Genomic DNA, 20906 nt, shown 5'->3' on the forward strand with positions numbered 1-20906 from the left:
TTGATCAAGTGAATATTTAAGCTGAAGATGTTTATTTAAAACATTCAACAAAAAAATGGATAAAAACATATTCTGAAAGGGTTTTAGTACACATATGTAGTCGTCAAAACTTAATTGTATATATATCCACATTTATTAAGAAAAGCGTTATTCTTTACTGCAAATGAGACATAGTGGAATAGCTGTACATTTCTTATTCGCGACAAAATAATAAACAAAAGAGTTGCCTTTTCTTTGCACACTGCCTTATAAGGACTTCGTAGTAAAGTAGACGATTTTCTCACGCACTGGCTGACACCAGAGAACTCTTTAACACGCCCTGGGAAACCCGAACAGGTTCCAGCACAGACGCTTATACCTCCTGTAGAATTCAACATTAAGTCTGTGCTTGGCATGAAGAAATTCTGCCGCTCGCTAGGTAGCAGCCACTGGGGAAATTCCGGACGAAGCACGAGGGAGCTTACGATCTATTTAGATTTTCTCGAAATGAAAACCTCATTACCTACACTGGGGCTCGTATCGTTGCTTACAATTTAACCATCAGTCATATATACACATATAATAAGATTATTAATACATGTACGACAATAAAAAATGTAAGCAATGATACGAGCTCCTGTGATTACCCACATTACTTTCTCCGCTTACATATGTGAAAGGCCGAAATCACTACATTCGAATGTGTCCATAGTTTAAAGGTCAACTCTATATTTAGCGTATATAAACAAGTCAACATGCTCGGAGGAAATAAACGAAAATATCACTTTTCAAAATCCAGTTAAACTAAATAAACGAACATATACGCTTACTTGCGACTACTTTTGAAAACTTTGGAGATCATTTTACAAAAATAATGCTACAACGTGAGAGAATATCTGCGGAAAACCACGAATTACGTACGTACTTTTTCAATAAGTCCCCCATGCAAGCAAAAAGAGTAACTCTTCACCGCACGTGATATGCAAAAATATTGTAAACAATGGCAACAATATGGCATAAAGTAGGTTCAACAACACACAAAAACGTCATTTCATGACAAATTATATATTTAAACTAAAGAAACAGAAATTACAAATTTGTTTTATTCATAATACTAAATGTATTAAACAATCGTGGTACAACTTTTGGTGTTTAATGTATTTTCAAGGCTAGATTCGGACCTAATATTTACAAATGGCCGGTGATATCTAGAGGCATTGGTAGGTATATTTGTTTACAAGCATCATGAAAAGTATAGGCGAAAATGGGGTAAAATTTAAATTATTTTGATGAAAAGAATCCAATTCATGGCACTTATTGTGAATATCAATATATCAATACTGACATAAAGAACAAACAATCGATACGTACCCTATCAATTAATTATTTTTTTTAAAGTTAAATAATCATAAATATTTAGCGGGAACTCAGTGCCAGTTCTTTTTCTCGCTCTCTTTCTGACTGCACAATTTAATGTTACTTCATAAATTCTACAGTGACAAAAAGTGATCAAAACTAATATTAAAACTGGTGGACGGTGCATGCGAATGCTTCCTGTGAATTTAACTGAAAAGATATGATGAATATGAGTTCATTTTTGTTTCTTTTATAGTATGATAGACATATTCCTATCTCGAAATGGGTCATCATGGTAGTCTGAGCTTATTTTGTCACTCGCTTCGAGTTCTTTCCTTCAAATTATTGTTTTTTCAACATCAAGCTCGCGTCAAGCACCCGTGATTCCTTTTCCGGCGTCATCTTGTAAGCCACTAGTACTTTTTTCGGGGACAAAACACAGATAATACGCTCTCTAACTTATATATCGGGTCGGGTGTAATCATTAGTTACCCGCCCCCCCCCCGCCCTTAAATGTAAGTGCTGTAAACACAACAAACCGAAAGTGTAGGGTCTCGTATCGTAGCTTACAATTAACCCAGGTCCGACCGGGGGGGGGGGGTGTGCAACCGAGGGTATATCCCCTGGGCCCGGGCCAACAACACTTTTTCATTTTATAAAAGAAACAATTTGTTTGAAAAAGAACTTGGAAAGGCCCTGGTATTTCGTACCCCAGGGCCCGTGATCGCTCTCTACGGCCCTGAATTCGTCTATGAATGATACATATACTAAAACTATAATAAATGGAGTATGATAGAGAGGGTCCTATGTCAGAACTGGTCATGAGGGTAATCTAAGGTATTTTTGTCACTCTGTATGATTTTTGTCCTTCAGATTATTGATTTGTTTTTGTGGGTTTTTTTCTCAACATCAAACTCGCGTTAAGCACCTGTGTTATCTCCCTTCTCGCGCGACCTATTTAAGTATCAACTAGGATTTCAAGCTAAATTTGGTATCAAATTTTGACTTATTACCACGCCATTATGAAATGTCAAACCATTTTCCGACGCTACCTGTCATCACGTCACTTATTCTCATCAGCTTTAATATGCAGGTACAAGTCACTGAATGGAATGCTGCCCTCATTGGTCGACCGAAAATGACCTAATACGCCTGCTTATAGCCTGCTTTTGCAGTTGAGGGGGTGGGTTGGCATCAGATAATCCAGTGCGTTTGCTGGCATATTAAACATACACGGTTTGCTTAGGTTTAAAGAGTCAAATACCTGAATAAAGATCGATACTAAATTCGTTATGTAAAGTGTTGCTTGAGATAGATGCGTTGATTCTTAAATATATCATGCGACAAGGGAGAAAATTGCCACCACCACCCCATAAAGTACATGTATGATCTAGGCAAACAAAAGTATGTAAATAAAATGCTAAGCAACGATACGAGCCCGCGTGTTGTAGAATAGGACCTACTGATTTCCGCACAAATGGCAACGAATATACTTTAAAGACAAAATGCATGTTTCGATATCGCAGCCAGTGATAAATATCATGTTGTAAACATGATTTGAGTTACACGATAAACCATAAATAATCCAAATGAACCGTGCCGGCATCATATAGGATAAAATGTCATTTACTTCAACAAAATTGGGTATCCCAATCATACCGCTCTCGTAAGTCATTGAGATCAATATAATTATCTAACTAAAGTGGTAAAGTGGTTATTGGATTCGATTCAGAAGCAAGTTTGGTACATAGTGACAAGAAAATCCTATTTTCCTGTGTAAATACAGAATACGTTTCACTTATTTCAAAATTGTGGATGTTTTGTTGTTGTTTTTATTTTTTTAAGTAAATATACAGCATAAAAGTATGAAAAGAAAACATCATCTGTACAATTCATTTACAGTTTTATTCATTCATTATTTATTTTTTTTTAAAATTGTTATTTGACTTTTATTGTTTAAATTTTACCTTGACCCGGAATAAAAATTATGAGAAGTAATATATAGACATGTCAGGGCATGTTATTTGGATATCACTTTTCGGTGGTTGGGTTGGTGGATAATTTTTAACGTACTGTACTTCACAAATGGCGCAGCATTTGACAAACGAAATGATGTTACTCATGCACAAATCTTCATATAATGTTAACTCTCTCTCTCTGTCTCTCTCTCTCTCTCTTGAATAAAATTTAGTTGTTTTGTTTAAATTTACAAAAAATAAACTCTCCCTTAAGTTCTATTGCGTACAAATGGAGTATGAATATGTTATAAATCTTCGAATTTGTCTAAATTATATATATAAAATACTAGTTTAGACTACCTATATTTACCATCTGACGACCTCTAACTCGATGACCGTTTACCTCATTCACAGGAATTCTTCTAATTTTGTTCTTAAGATTTTTTAGATTAGTGGGTTTCCCTTGATCCTCCAATATGGAAGCATACATTTTAAAAGCAAATTGCTTGGTCTTTGCTTTTTCATGGAGAGTTTCACACATGTACAGCCGTAAATAAGAAAAATAAACTAATTGCTTCTTAAAATAATCATTTGTCTGTCCAAATCATTCCATTTCAGACATTAAGTGTTAAAAATACTGATAACAATCCACAAGATAAACAGTGTATTTTGCATTTCAGCACGTAAATGTTGAAGTGGCTAACAACAACGCCGCCACCCGATTAAATCGTCGGTACCATATATCTTTAAAAGAGAGCTTGCGAGCAGCTTACAAATTTATTTTACGTTTGATTTCACATCATGCTTAAGGCAATATTACATTGATTCAATAAACATGTCAAATTGACAACTATATCCTGAAGATTGAATATGACATGTCAAATTGTAGATCTCCGGTTACGGATAAATCACAACATTAAACATTTCAATGAATTTAGTTTTAACCTTTTGCATGTGCGTTTTCTCATACTTTCATTTTATGTGTCAGTTTCCTTACCGTTGTTTTAGAGGCATCTTTGAAATATTCCTGTGTCCAGAATGTTTTCCACGAGTTTGTGGCTTGTTTACTTGAAATAATTTCAATTCACTTGGTAGGTATGATTAACAACGTAATATACATGTATCTTGGCAAACAGCCAAACGTGCCTTTAAATACAGATTACCTAACCGATTATAGTGCACTATGTTTTTGTTACGGTGGAAAGATGAGATAGAGTCAATAAGAAAACGCGTTATCATTTCGTATAGTGGCCGAGTAGTCTAAAGCGCTCTCCGTTACGAATCACTGCCATCTCACCTCTGTCTGCGTATGTTCGAGTCTCGGATTCGGCCAATGTGGGTATGTGTGAAAGCTTGCCAATAGCTTCTCGAGGGTCTGTGGTTCTTTCTGACGATATTCCGGGTTCTTCCTCTACCATTAATACTGGCCGCCTTGTATAGCCTGTCGTGTGCTGAAAATGGCGTTAAACCCTACAACAACAACAAACCGTACATAATGCACCAATCATAGCTAGGTTTGTTGTTTACCTGGACAATGTTATATACACCCTATGCAACCCTCCGATCGGGTTGCGCATTAGATATAATTATTATATTTTTCAGTAATCTATGATATAGTTCGCGACTGTACAAGTAACAAGTGTTTCTTGTCTCGCTTTGCAGAAGCACTTTAAGCTTTATCTTATATTAATGTGTACGAAAATCTCACCGGGCTGTTGCACAATGCAATGTACATACTTTGTGCTTTACCTGTAAAATATCATTGAAGAATTGAATGACTTTTTAACTATGAGCTGTGTTTAATTCGTATCAGCCCTTACTGTACTTCACATAGATGAGTTTGGATAAGTTACATTATGTCATAGTATGAAACATCCAGATTTGGGTAGATACGCTAATTATTATGTACATTTCCAACTTCACGATGGATATTTCAACTAAATATATTCGTTTAGCAGAAGCAGAAAATAACACCAGAGGCATGTATATATGACCTAATCAAATTACAACGAATAACCTTTCAACACTGCACTTGCTGCAGATAGATAAGGTGACTAACTCCCAGTCAACCGCTCCGGTGGCCTAGTGGTTAGAGCGTCCGCCTCAAATGCGGGAGGTCGTGGGTTCGATCCCCGGCCGAGTCATGCCAAAGATTTACAAAAATGGTACTAACAGCTGCCTCGCTAGGTGCTCTGCATTAAGAGGTTAGTGTTAGGACCGGTCGGCCTGGTGTCAGGATAATGTGACTGGGTGGTACGTCAACCTACGTCTGCGGCATGATGCTCCAGTGCTAGACATCACTATAAAGTGTCACACTGCAGACATCGTAGCGATATGACTGAAAACTTGTTAAAGGTACGTTCAAAATCCAAATCACACACACATAACTCCCAGTCATTGCGCACATAGCAGCCTACTCGTCCTCTCCGTAACATAAACAGAAAGATTTCCTCCTTGTAGAGTGAAAAAGCACTATATGTTCCATTTTGGAGGACTGTTTTGGAATCTCATCCTAAAAATGCTAATGGAAGCTAGTAGGCATAGCAAATCCAAGGGTGTTCACATCTTCGCTAGATATGTAAACCTATCAAAAGTGAGATTTGTCAACATATCGGAACCTTGACTATGGAAGATATGGTGTTGAAAACAGAAGGAAAGTGTTTCCAAAAGGGACATTTACTTTGTAATAAAGAAATCATAAAGGAAAAGAACAAATAAGAGAAAATTGAGAATCGAAAGTTTGTTCGCCTTTGATTTTTTCTTCATATTTTTCGTAGCGTGAAATGTGTCCATATCACCTTAGTTAGCATTTCTTTACGGTGGGTGAGCAGAGATATTCATAAGATTATTGTATGCCTCCTCATCAGAGGCGTAATTATTCTCCTTACGTTAGAAAAAATGCGCGGAGGCAGTACCCCAGCAGTGTAAGAACAACCCCGAGGCACCCATATTTCTACATCCCAAACAGCACCAAAAACTTGAAGTGGAACAGTGCACATTTCTATTTGAAATAAAAGGGTAATTAACTTAAATCATACAAACGCGTGTAATTTATATTTGTCCTATAACTGAAATTCAAAATAATTAGCTGCAGTTGGACACGAAAACATGTACATTTGTAAACCTTTTAGACTTTACTGTAAGAAATTATCAAATCAGACATGATCACATTTGCATGAATGAGAGCTAATGAATATTTCCTACTAAATGTTTTCATTATTTTCATAACTAAGTACTGAAAATGTTCATTTGTATTTCTTTGAATGTCATATATTGTTTAACTGAGATAACGCAATTAAATAATTATAGTATTGTACTGTTTTGTTATTTCATGTACCATATTATTATATAATTTGGTTAATGGGAATGTTTGAATAACTTGCGAGCAATTAAATTATCACAAAATAAAATATCTATAACGCGAGAACCCAATATAAAGGCTTCTTTCTGTAAGTAGCAGAGAGCTAAAAATTACTTCAGTTTCGTTCTCTGAGATTAGGATGCTGCCAAATTATGCAAGTGTTGTCAGGTTTAGGTTCTAGTACTCATCTCTCTCTCTCTCTCTCTCTCTCTCTCTCTCTCTCTATATATATATATATATATATATATATATATATATATATATATATATATATATATATCACCAGTCCAATTGGATTTTCGACTATTGTTTTAACCTGTTTGTTGTCAAATGTGTCATTTTCATCACAGGTCTATTTCCCGAACATGAAAACAGTTTTTGATGACAAAATTTCACGACACAACTTTACTGATACTTTATTGCCGTATGTAGATTATACATACTGTATTATTATTATTATTATTATTATTATTATTAATACTTTTATTATTTCCTTGATTTGACACTATTGTTTCAATCGAACTCTGGTAATGCTTTGATTACGTTTATAATTTATATTCGCATTGTCACCAATTGTATGTAAATACAACTGATTGTACACAATATATTTGCCAATCAACTATATTGTCTGTTTAATATTTGTTTATCATTGCAGGTAATGTCTACCGGATTTTTGTTAACATCCTAAGAAGTTAACAAGATGTTAACTTCGATTTTTCAGTTCAAGAATTTTGTTTTTCCTAGGAAATTATATTGCGTCAAAGGTCTAGTGAACTTATAGTGTGTGTGTGTGTGTGTGTGTGTGTGTGTGTGTGTGTGTGAGAGTGTGTGAATATGAACAAATTACGAGCTAGTATCAGACAACCAGATGACTATTATTGGATTCTTTATAATTTAAAGATACGATTAATAAAGTTTGATTATCATATTCTGATGCGAATGATTATTTTACTGCAAGTGGAAGTTCCCCACTTTGATTTATTCCATGATAATCATTAATTATTGTCTCTGCCTCTTGTAACTGTTCATTGCGCGGCTAATTAGTGTCTTTCACTTGCATCTTATTTCCTAATTCATTTACTTCACAAAGGCTTTCGACAAGATATGGCATGCTGACTTGTAGGCCACCGTGTAGATATACAACATAAGTGCAAAACTAATCAGCACCAAATAAAGCCTGTATGACAAGGCGGCTAGCGCAGTTCTAGCCATTGCCAACATAGGAGATTTGTTCAGAACCACAGTTGGAATCAGACAGTGCAGCCTTCTCTATTCTGCTCTCTTCAACATCTACCTGGAAAGGATCATGTCAGAGAAAAAGGCAAACAGAAGAAGAAATGGGAAGATAACATCAACGAGTGTATAGGCATGGCCTTTGCAAAGTCCTAAACAGCATTTGAAAACAGGGCACAATCGACAAAGACAGTCGCAAAGTCAACAGTGGCGCCACTAAGACCAGCCAGGTTAAGAGAGAAATGAAAAACTTAGGAAAGGGGGAGTGGTTTTTGTTATCACGTAAATTAAAGATGTTAATGCTGAAAGAGTGATTTTAAGCAACGCAATCTGATTAGAAATGTATATATCGTGACTTACCCCGAAATCTAAATGCAATTGTGCACGTTATGTGACAAGTGTGATCGACGGTCAAATAGTAGCAACTATACTGTCATCAATATTGACGTTGCATATCATTAAATACCTATACAATCTTTGCGATTCTTACTTGATATAAATTTGCCACACATTGAACTATGTTTATCACACCTAAATTATCTTCCAATGCAGCATTTGAATATAACTATGCTTAATGATTTCATCAGCTGACACTTGAACATACGTCTGCAACTATGACGCTTGATCACATGACCGTTCCCACCCACTAAATTTGTCACATTCGGGAGGGGGGGGGGTGTGCAACAGAGGGTATATCTCCTTGGCCCGGGCCAACAACACTTTTTCATTTTATAAAAGAAACAATTTGTTTGAAAAAGAACTTGGAAAGGCCCTGGTATTTCGTACCCCAGGGCCCGTGATCGCTCTCTACGGCCCTGAATTCATCCATGAATCATACATATACTAAAACTATAATAAATGGAGTATGATAGAGAGGGTCCTATGTCAGAGCGGGTCATGAGGGTAATCTAAGGTATTTTTGTCACTCTGTATGATTTTTTTTCCTTCAGATTATTGATTTGTTTTTGTGGTTTTTTTTCTCAACATCAAACTCGCGTTAAGCACCTGTGTTATCTCCCTTCTCGCGCGACCTATTTAAGTATCAACTAGTATTTCAAGCTAAATTTGGTATCGATCATTAGCTAAGGGATTGGACATTTTATGCATGTACAAATTTTGACTTATTACCACACCATTATGAGATGCCAAACCATTTTCCGACGCTACCTGTCATCATGTCCGTTATTCTCATCAGCTTTAATATGCAGGTACAAGTCACTGAATGGAATGCTGCCCTCATTGGTCGACCGAAAATGACCTAATACGCCTGCTTATAGCCTGCTTTTGCAGTTGAGGGGGTGGGTGGGCATCAGATAATCCAGTGCGCTTGCTGGTATATTAAACATACACGGTTTGCTTAGGTTTAAAGAGTCAAATGCCTGAATAAAGATCGATACTAAATTCGTTATGTAAAGTGTTGCTTGAGATAGATGCGTTCATTCTTAAATATATCATGCGACAAGGGAGAAAATTGCCCCGCCCCCCCCCCCCCATAAAGTACATATATGATCTAGGCAAACAAAAGTAGGTAAATAAAATGCTAAGCAACGATACGAGCCCACGTGTTGTAGAATAGGACCTACTGATTTCCGCACAAATGGCAACGAATATACTTTAAAGACAAAATGCATGTTTCGATATCGCAGTCAGTGATAAATATCATGTTGTAAACATGCTATGAATTACACGATAAACCATAAATAATCCAAATGAACCGTATGGGCATCATATAGGATAAAATAGTTTAAAACATGATTAAATGTCATTTACTTCAACAAAATTGAGTATCCTAATCATACCGCTCTCGTAAGTCATTGAAATCAATATAATTAACTAACTAAAGTGGTAAAGTGGTTATTGGATTCGATTCAGAAGCAAGTTTGGTACATAGTGACAAGAAAATCCTATTTTCCTGTGTAAATACAGAATACGTTTCACTTATTTCAAAATTGTGGATTTTTGTTGTTGTTTTTATTTTTTTAAAGTAAATATACAGCATAAAAGTATGAAAAGAAAACATTATCTGTATAATTCATTTACAGTTTTATTCATTCATTAAGTTTTTTTTTTTTAAATTGTTATTTGACTTTTATTGTTTTAATTTTATCTTGACCCGGAATAAAAATTATGAGAAGTAATATATAGACATGTCAGGGCATGTTGTTTGGATATCACTTTTCGGAGGTTGGGTTGGTGGATATTTTTTAACGTACTGTACTTCACAAATGGCGCAGCATTTGACAAACGAAATAATGTTACTCATGCACAAATCTTCATATAATGTTAACTCTCTCTGTTTGTCTCTCTCTCTCTCTCTCTCTCTCTCTCTCTCTCTCTCTCTCTTGAATAACATTTATTTGTTTTCTTTAAATTTACTAAAAATAAACTCTCCCTTAAGTTCTATTGCGTACAAATGGAGTATGAATATGTTATAAATCTTCGAATTTGTCTAAATTATATATATAAAATACTAGTTTAGTCTACCTATATTTACCATCTGACGACCTCTAACTCGATGACCGTTTACCTCATTCACAGGAATCCTTCTAATTTTGTTCTTAATATTTTTTAGATTAGTGGGTTTTCCTTGATCCTCCAATATGGGAGCATACATTTTAAAAGCAAATTGCGTGGTCTTTGCTTTTTCATGGAGAGTTTCACACATGTACCGCCCTAAATAAGAAAAAATAAACTAATTGCTTCTTAAAATAGTCATTTGTCTGTCCAAATCGTTCCATTTCAGACATTAAGTGTTAAAAATACTGATAACAATCCACAAGATAAACAGTGTATTTTGCATTTCAGCACGTAAATGTTGAAGTGGCTAACAACAACGCCGCCACCCGATTAAATCGTCGGTACCATATATCTTTAAAAGAGAGCTTGCGAGCAGCTTGCAAATTTGTTTTACGTTTGATTTCACATCATGCTTAAGGCAATATTAAATTGATTCAATAAACATGTCAAATTGACAACTATATCCTGAAGATTGAATATGACATGTCAAATTGTAGATCTCTGGTTACGGATAAATCACAGCATTAAACATTTCAATCAATTTATTTTTAACCTTCTGCATGTGCGTTTTCTCATACTTTCATTTTATGTGTCAGTTTCCTTACCGTTGTTGTAGAGGCATCTTTGAAATATTCCTGTGTCCAGAATGTTTTTCACGAGTTTGTGGCTTGTTTACTTGAAATATTTTTATATTCATGTGGTAGGTATGATTAACAACGTAATATATCTTGGCAAACAGCCAGACTTCCGTTGAAATACAAATTACCTAACCGATTATAGTGCACTATGTGTTTGTTACGGTGGAAAGATTAGATAGAGTCAACAAGAAAACGCGTTATCATTTCGTAGAGTGGCCGAGTAGTCTAAAGCGCTCTCCGTTACGAATCACTGCCATCTCACCTCTGTCTGCGTATGTTCGAGTCTCGGATTCGGCCAATGTGGGTATGTGAGAAAGCTTGCCAATAGCTTCTCGAGGGTCTGTGGTTCTTTCTGACGATATTCCGGGTTCTTCCTCTACCATTAATACTGGCCGCCTTGTATAGCCTGTCATGTGCTGAAAATGGCGTTAAACCCTACAACAACAACAAACCGTAGATAATGCACCAATCATAGCTAGGTTTGTTGCTTTACCTGGACAATGTTATATACACCCTATGCAACCCTCCGATCGGGTTGCGCATTAGATATAATTATTATATTTTTCAGTAATCTATGATACAGTTCGCGTTTGTACAAGTAACAAATGTTTTTTGTCTCGCTTTGCAGAAGCACTTTAAGCTTTATCTTATATTAATGTGTACGAAAATCTCACCGGGCTGTTGCACAATGCAGTGTACATACTTTGTGCTTTACCTGTAAAATATCATTGAAGAATTGAATGACTTTTTAACTATGAGCTGTGTTTAATTCGTATCAGCCCTTACTGTACTTCACATAGATGATTTCAGATAAGTTACATTATGTCATAGTATGAAACATCCAGATTTGGGTACATACGCTAATTATTATGTACATTTCCAACTTCACAATGGGTATTTCAACTAAATATATTCGTTGTTAGCAGATGCAGAACATAACACCAGAGGCATGTATATATGACCTAATCCTATTACAAAGAATAACCTTTCAACACTGCACTTGCTGCAGATAGATAAGGTGACTAACTCCCAGTCAACCGCTCCGGTGGCCTAGTGGTTAGAGCGTCCGCCTCAAATGCGGGAGGTCGTGGGTTCGATCCCCGGCCGAGTCATGCCAAAGATTTACAAAAATGGTACTAACAGCTGCCTCGCTAGGTGCTCTGCATTAAGAGGTTAGTGTTAGGACCGGTCGGCCTGGTGTCAGGATAATGTGACTGGGTGGTACGTCAACCTACGTCTGCGGCATGATGCTCCAGTGCTAGACATCACTATAAAGTGTCACACTGCAGACATCGTAGCGATATGACTGAAAACTTGTTAAAGGTACGTTCAAAATCCAAATCACACACACATAACTCCCAGTCATTGCGCACATAGCAGCCTACTCGTCCTCTCCGTAACATAAACAGAAAGATTTCCTCCTTGTAGAGTGAAAAAGCACTATATGTTCCATTTTGGAGGACTGTTTTGGAATCTCATCCTAAAAATGCTAATGGAAGCTAGTAGGCATAGCAAATCCAAGGGTGTTCACATCTTCGCTAGATATGTAAACCTATCAAAAGTGAGATTTGTCAACATATAGGAACCTTGACTATGGAAGATATGGTGTTGAAAACAGAAGGAAAGTGTTTCCAAAAGGGACATTTACTTTGTAATAAAGAAATCATAAAGGAAAAGAACAAATAAGAGAAAATTGAGAATCGAAAGTTTGTTCGCCTTTGATTTTTTCTTCATATTTTTCGTAGCGTGAAATGTGTCCATATCACCTTAGTTAGCATTTCTTTACGGTGGGTGAGCAGAGATATTCATAAGATTATTGTATGCCTCCTCATCAGAGGCGTAATTATTCTCCTTACGTTAGAAAAAATGCGCGGAGGCAGTACCCCAGCAGTGTAAGAACAACCCCGAGGCACCCATATTTCTACATCCCAAACAGCACCAAAAACTTGAAGTGGAACAGTGCACATTTCTATTTGAAATAAAAGGGTAATTAACTTAAATCATACAAACGCGTGTAATTTATATTTGTCCTATAACTGAAATTCAAAATAATTAGCTGCAGTTGGACACGAAAACATGTACATTTGTAAACCTTTTAGACTTTACTGTAAGAAATTATCAAATCAGACATGATCACATTTGCATGAATGAGAGCTAATGAATATTTCCTACTAAATGTTTTCATTATTTTCATAACTAAGTACTGAAAATGTTCATTTGTATTTCTTTGAATGTCATATATTGTTTAACTGAGATAACGCAATTAAATAATTATAGTATTGTACTGTTTTGTTATTTCATGTACCATATTATTATATAATTTGGTTAATGGGAATGTTTGAATAACTTGCGAGCAATTAAATTATCACAAAATAAAATATCTATAACGCGAGAACCCAATATAAAGGCTTCTTTCTGTAAGTAGCAGAGAGCTAAAAATTACTTCAGTTTCGTTCTCTGAGATTAGGAGGCTGCCAAATAATGCAAGTGTTGTCAGGTTTAGGTTCTAGTACTCATCTCTCTCTCTCTCTCTCTCTCTCTTTATATATATATATATATATATATATATATATATATATATATATATATATATATACCAAGAAAAGAATGAAAGAATGATCAATGCAAATAAAGCATTATATATATATATATATATATATATATATATATATATATATATATATATATATATATATATATATATATATATACATATATCGTTCTGGGATAGCAATGGCCATTAACTTGGTGGCCATTTATGACCCACTATGTTCTCTGTGGCAAATAAACTCTCATTAGAATAAAGGCCCCATTAAACTTAACTGTAAGAGGTGTTTGTGATTATCCAATGAAGCAGGGAATTTGTTTACTATAAGATTTGAACATGGCATGAAATGCAGCTGCAGACTCAAAACATTCAACAACAAAAAATGGATGAAATCATATTCTGAAAGGGTTTTAGTACACATATGTAGTCGTCAAAACTTAATTGTATACCTGTTCACATTTATTAAGAAAAGCGTTATTCTCTGACCTTTGACCAGGCATAGTGGAATAGCTGTACATTTCTTATTCGCGATAAAATAATAAACAAAAGAGTTGCCTTTTCTTTGCACACTGCCTTATAAGGACTTCGTAGTAAAATAGACAATTTTCTCACGCAGTGGCTGACCACAGAGAACTCTTTAACACGCCCTGGGAAACCCAAACAGGTTCCAGCACAGACGCTTATACCTCCTGTAGAATTCAACATTAAGTCTGCGCTTGGTAGAAAGAAATTCTGCCGCTCGCTAGGTAGCAGCCACTGGGGAAATTCCGGACGAAGCACGAGGGAGCTTACGATCTATTTAGATTTTCTCGAAATGAAAACCTCATTACCTACACTGGGGCTCGTATCGTTGCTTACAATTTAACCATCAGTCATATATACACATATAATAAGACAATGTATGACAATAAAAAAATGTAAACAATGATACGAGCTCCTGTGATTACCCACAGTACTTTCTCCGCTCGCATATGTGAAAGGCCGAGATCATTACATTCGAATGTGTCCATGCTTTCAAGGTCAACTCTATATTTAGCGTATGTAAACAAGTCAACATGCTCCGTGGAAATAAACGAAAATATCACTTTTCAAAATCCAGTAAAACTAAATAAATGAATATATACGCTTACTTGCGACTACGTTTGAAAACTTTGGAGATCATTTTACAAAAATAATGCTACAACGTGAGAGAATATATCCGCGGAAAACCACGAAATACGTACTTCCTGCTAGCAAGAATAGTAATTCTTCACCGCACGTGATATGCAAAAATATTGTAAACAATGGCAACAATATGGCATAAAGTGGGTTCAACAACACACAGAAACGTCATTTCATGAAAAAGTATACATTTAAACTAAAGAAAAAGAAATTACAAATTTGTTTTATTCATAATACTAAATGTATTACACAGTCGTGGTACAATTTTCGGTGTGTAATGTATTTTCAAGGTTAGACTCGGACTTGATATTTACAAATGGCCGGTGATATGTAGAGGCATTGGTAGGTATATTTGTTTACAAGCATCATGAAAAGTTTAGGCGAAAATGGGGTAAAATTTAAATTATTTTGATGACAAGAATCCAATTCATGGCACTTATTGTGAATATCAATATATCAATACTGACATAAAGAACAAACAATCGATATGTACCCTATCACTTAATTATTTTTTTTAAAGTTAAATACTCATAAATATTTAGCGGGAACTCAGCGCCAGTTCTTTTTCTCGCACTCTTTCTGACTGCACAATTTAATACTACTTCATAAACTCTACAGCGACAAAAAGTGATCAAAACTAATATTAAAACTGGTGGACGGTGCATGCGAATGCTTCCTGTGAATTTAACTGAAAAGATATGATGAATATGAGTTCATTTTTGTTTCTTTTATAGTATGATAGACATATTCCTATCTCGAAATGGGTCATCATGGTAGTCTGAGCTTATTTTGTCACTCGCTTCGAGTTCTTTCCTTCAAATTATTGTTTTTTCAACATCAAGCTCGCGTCAAGCACCCTTGATTCCTTTTCCGGCGTCAGCTTGTAAGCCACTGGTAATTTTTCGGGGAAAAACACAAATAATACGCTCTATAACTTATATATCGGGTCGGGTGTAATCATTAGTTACCCGCCCCCCCCCCCCTTAAATGCCAGTGCTGTAAACACGACAAAACCGAAAGTACAGGGTCTCGTAGCTTACAATCAACCCAGGTCCGACCGGGGGGTGTGTGTGTGTGCAACAGAGGGTATATCCCCTGGGCCCGGGCCAACAACACTTTTTCATTTTATAAAAGAAACAATTTGTTTGAAAAAAAACTTGATATTTCGTACCCCAGGGCCCGTGATCGCTCTCTACGGCCCTGAATTCACCCATGAATCATACATATACTAAAACTATAATAAATGGAGTATGATAGAGAGGGTCCTATGTCAGATGTTAAGCACCTGTGTTATCTCCCTTCTCGCGCGACCTATTTAAGTATCAATTAGTATTTCAATCTAAATTTGGTATCGATCATTAGCTCAGGGATTGGACATTTTATGCATGTACAAATTTCGACTTTTTACCACACCATTATGAAATGCTAAACCATTTTCCGACGTTACCTGTCATCATGTCCCTTATTCTCATCAGCTTTAATATGCAGGTACAAGTCACTGAATGGAATGCTGCCCTCATTGGTCGACCGAAAATGACCTAATACGCCTGTTTATAGCCTGCTTTTGCAGTTGAGGGGGTGGGTGGGCATCAGATAATCCAGTGCGTTTGCTGGTATATTAAACATACACGGTTTGCTTAGGTTTAAAGAGTCAAATTCCTGAATAAAGATCGATACTAAATTCGTTATGTAAAGTATTGCTTGAGATAGATGCGTTGATTCTTAAATATATCATGCGACAAGGGAGAAAATTGCCTCGCCCCCCCCCCATAAAGTACATATATGATCTAGGCAAACAAAAGTAGGTAAATAAAATGCTAAGCAACGATACGAGCCCACGTGTTGTAGAATAGGACCTACTGATTTCCGCACAAATGGCAACGAATATACTTTAAAGACAAAATGCATGTTTCGATATCGCAGTCGGTGATAAATATCATGCTGTAAACATGATTTGAGTTACACGATAAACCACAAATAATCCAAATGAACCGTACGGGCATCATATAGGATAAAATGACATTTACTTCAACAAAATTGGGTATCCTAATCAATATAATTAACTAACTAAAGTGGTAAAGTGGTGATTGGATTCGATTCAGAAGCAAGTTTGGTACATAGTGACAAGAAAATCCTATTTTCCTGTGTAAATAGAGAATGCGTTTCAGTTATTTCAAAATTGTGGATTTTTTGTTGTTGTTTTTATTTTTTTAAAGTAAATATACAGCATAAAAGTATGAAAAGAAAACATTATCTGTATAATTCATTTACAGTTTTATTCATTCATTAAGTTTTTATTTTAAAATTGTTATTTGACTTTTATTGTCTAAATTTTACCTTGACCCGGAATAAAAATTATGAGAAGTAATATATAGACATGTCAGGGCATGTTATTTGGATATCACTTTTCGGTGGTTGGGTTGGTGGATATTTTTTAGCGTACTGTACTTCACAAATGGCGCAGCATTTGACAAACGAAATAATGTTACTCATGCACAAACCTTCATATAATGTTAACTCTCTCTGTCTGTCTGTCTGTCTCTCTCTCTCTCTCTCTCTCTTGAATAACATTTATTTGTTTTCTTTAAATTTACTAAAAATAAACTCTCCCTTAAGTTCTATTGCGTACAAATGGAGTATGAATATGTTATAAATCTTCGAATTTGTCTAAATTATATATACAAAATACTAGTTTAGACTACCTATATTTACCATCTGACGACATCTAACTCGATGACCGTTTACCTCATTCACAGGAAACCTTCTAATTTTGTTCTTAAGATTTTTTAGATTAGTGGGTTTTCCTTGATCCTCCAATATGGGAGCATACATTTTAAAAGCAAATGGCGTGGTCTTTGCTATTTCATGGAGAGTTTCACACATGTACTGCCGTAAATAAGAAAAAATAAACTAATTGCTTCTTAAAATAGTCATTTGTCTGTCCAAATCGTTCCATTTCAGACATTAAGTGTTAAAAATACTGATAACAATCCACAAGATAAACAGTGTATTTTGCATTTCAGCACGTAAATGTTGAAGTGGCTAACAACAACACCGCCACCCGATTAAATCGTCGGTACCATTTATCTTTAAAAGAGAGCTTGCGAGCAGCTTAAACCTTTATTTTACGTTTGATTTCACATCATGCTTAAGGCAATATTAAATTGATTCAATAAACATGTCAAATTGACAACTATATCCTGAAGATTGAATATGACATGTCAAAATGTAGGTATCTGGTTACGGATAAATCACAGCATTAAACATTTCAATCAATTTATTTTTAACCTTCTGCATGTGCGTTTTCTCATACTTTCATTTTATGTGTCAGTTTCCTTACCGTTGTTGTACAGGCATCTTTGAAATATTCCTGTGTCCAGAATGTTTTTCACGAGTTTGTGGCTTGTTTACTTGAACTATTTTTATATTCATGTGGTAGGTATGATTAACAACGTAATATATCTTGGCAAACAGCCAGACTTCCGTTGTAAATACAAATTACCTAACCGATTATAGTGCACTATGTGTTTGTTAAGGTGGAAAGATTAGATAGAGTCAACAAGAAAACGCGTTATCATTTCGTAGAGTGGCCGAATAGTCTAAAGCGCTCTCCGTTACGAATCACTGCCATCTCACCTCTGTCTGCGTATGTTCGAGTCTCGGATTCGGCCAATGTGGGTATGTGAGAAAGCTTGCCAATAGCTTCTCGAGGGTCTGTGGTTCTTTCTGACGATATTCCGGGTTCTTCCTCTACCATTAATACTGGCCGCCTTGTATAGCCTGTCGTGTGCTGAAAATGGCGTTAAACCCTACAACAACAACAAACCGTAGATAATGCACCAATCATAGCTAGGTTTGTTGCTTTACCTGGACAATGTTATATACACCCTATGCAACCCTCCGATCGGGTTGCGCATTAGATATAATTATTATATTTTTCAGTAATCTATGATACAGTTCGCGTTTGTACAAGTAACAAGTGTTTTTTTGTCTCGCTTTGCAGAAGCACTTTAAGCTTTATCTTATATTAATGTGTACGAAAATCTCACCGGGCTGTTGCACAATGCAGTGTACATACTTTGTGCTTTACCTGTAAAATATCATTGAAGAATTGAATGACTTTTTAACTATGAGCTGTGTTTAATTCGTATCAGCCCTTACTGTACTTCACATAGATGATTTCAGATAAGTTACATTATGTCATAGTATGAAACATCCAGATTTGGGTACATACGCTAATTATTATGTACATTTCCAACTTCACAATGGGTATTTCAACTAAATATATTCGTTGTTAGCAGATGCAGAACATAACACCAGAGGCATGTATATATGACCTAATCCTATTACAAAGAATAACCTTTCAACACTGCACTTGCTGCAGATAGATAAGGTGACTAACTCCCAGTCAACCGCTCCGGTGGCCTAGTGGTTAGAGCGTCCGCCTCAAATGCGGGAGGTCGTGGGTTCGATCCCCGGCCGAGTCATGCCAAAGATTTACAAAAATGGTACTAACAGCTGCCTCGCTAGGTGCTCTGCATTAAGAGGTTAGTGTTAGGACCGGTCGGCCTGGTGTCAGGATAATGTGACTGGGTGGTACGTCAACCTACGTCTGCGGCATGATGCTCCAGTGCTAGACATCACTATAAAGTGTCACACTGCAGACATCGTAGCGATATGACTGAAAACTTGTTAAAGGTACGTTCAAAATCCAAATCACACACACATAACTCCCAGTCATTGCGCACATAGCAGCCTACTCGTCCTCTCCGTAACATAAACAGAAAGATTTCCTCCTTGTAGAGTGAAAAAGCACTATATGTTCCATTTTGGAGGACTGTTTTGGAATCTCATCCTAAAAATGCTAATGGAAGCTAGTAGGCATAGCAAATCCAAGGGTGTTCACATCTTCGCTAGATATGTAAACCTATCAAAAGTGAGATTTGTCAACATATAGGAACCTTGACTATGGAAGATATGGTGTTGAAAACAGAAGGAAAGTGTTTCCAAAAGGGACATTTACTTTGTAATAAAGAAATCATAAAGGAAAAGAACAAATAAGAGAAAATTGAGAATCGAAAGTTTGTTCGCCTTTGATTTTTTCTTCATATTTTTCGTAGCGTGAAATGTGTCCATATCACCTTAGTTAGCATTTCTTTACGGTGGGTGAGCAGAGATATTCATAAGATTATTGTATGCCTCCTCATCAGAGGCGTAATTATTCTCCTTACGTTAGAAAAAATGCGCGGAGGCAGTACCCCAGCAGTGTAAGAACAACTCCGAGGCACCCATATTTCTACATCCCAAACAGCACCAAAAACTTGAAGTGGAACAGTGCACATTTCTATTTGAAATAAAAGGGTAATTAACTTAAATCATACAAACGCGTGTAATTTATATTTGTCCTATAACTGAAATTCAAAATAATTAGCTGCAGTTGGACACGAAAACATGTACATTTGTAAACCTTTTAGACTTTACTGTAAGAAATTATCAAATCAGACATGATCACATTTGCATGAATGAGAGCTAATGAATATTTCCTACTAAATGTTTTCATTATTTTCATAACTAAGTACTGAAAATGTTCATTTGTATTTCTTTGAATGTCATATACTGTTTAACTGAGATAACGCAATTAAATAATTATAGTATTGTACTGTTTTGTTATTTCATGTACCATATTATTATATAATTTGGTTAATGGGAATGTTTGAATAACTTGCGAGCAATTAAATTATCACAAAATAAAATATCTATAACGCGAGAACCCAATATAAAGGCTTCTTTCTGTAAGTAGCAGAGAGCTAAAAATTACTTCAGTTTCGTTCTCTGAGATTAGGATGCTGCCAAATTATGCAAGTGTTGTCAGGTTTAGGTTCTAGTACTCATCTCTCTCTCTCTCTCTCTCTCTCTCTCTCTCTCTCTCTCTCTCTCTATATATATATATATATATATATATATACATACATATCACCAGTCCAATTGGATTTTCGACTATTGTTTTAACCTGTTTGTTGTCAAATGTGTCATTTTTATCACAGGTCTATTTCCCGAACATGAAAACAGGTTTTGCCGACAAAATTTCACGACACAACTTTACTGATACTTTATTGCCGTATGTAGATTATACATACTGTATTATTATTATTATT

General features: G+C 35.7%; 1 protein-coding gene across 2 annotated transcripts in view; it reads right to left on the reverse strand.

The window, feature by feature from the left end:
• LOC149793183 (uncharacterized) overlaps positions 1–18166 on the reverse strand; it is a 61342-nt gene extending 43176 nt beyond the window's left edge. The window contains exon 1 of one of the 2 annotated variants that reach the window (XM_089967132.1): positions 18092–18166. In XM_089967132.1, coding sequence (XP_089823258.1) covers positions 18092–18108 — 17 coding nt within the window. In that variant the 5' untranslated portion in view covers positions 18109–18166. Of the gene's footprint in view, positions 1–11009; positions 11049–18091 lie in introns of those variants that run through there. The other variant, XM_089967134.1, reaches the window with a different exon arrangement.
• Between the last annotated feature and the right edge of the window lie 2740 nt (positions 18167–20906).

The sequence above is a fragment of the Sinohyriopsis cumingii genome, chromosome 8 (genome assembly GCF_028554795.1).
Source record: "Sinohyriopsis cumingii isolate HCF-2022 chromosome 8, ASM2855479v2, whole genome shotgun sequence".
In the NCBI taxonomy this organism is placed as follows: Eukaryota; Metazoa; Mollusca; class Bivalvia; order Unionida; family Unionidae; genus Sinohyriopsis; species Sinohyriopsis cumingii.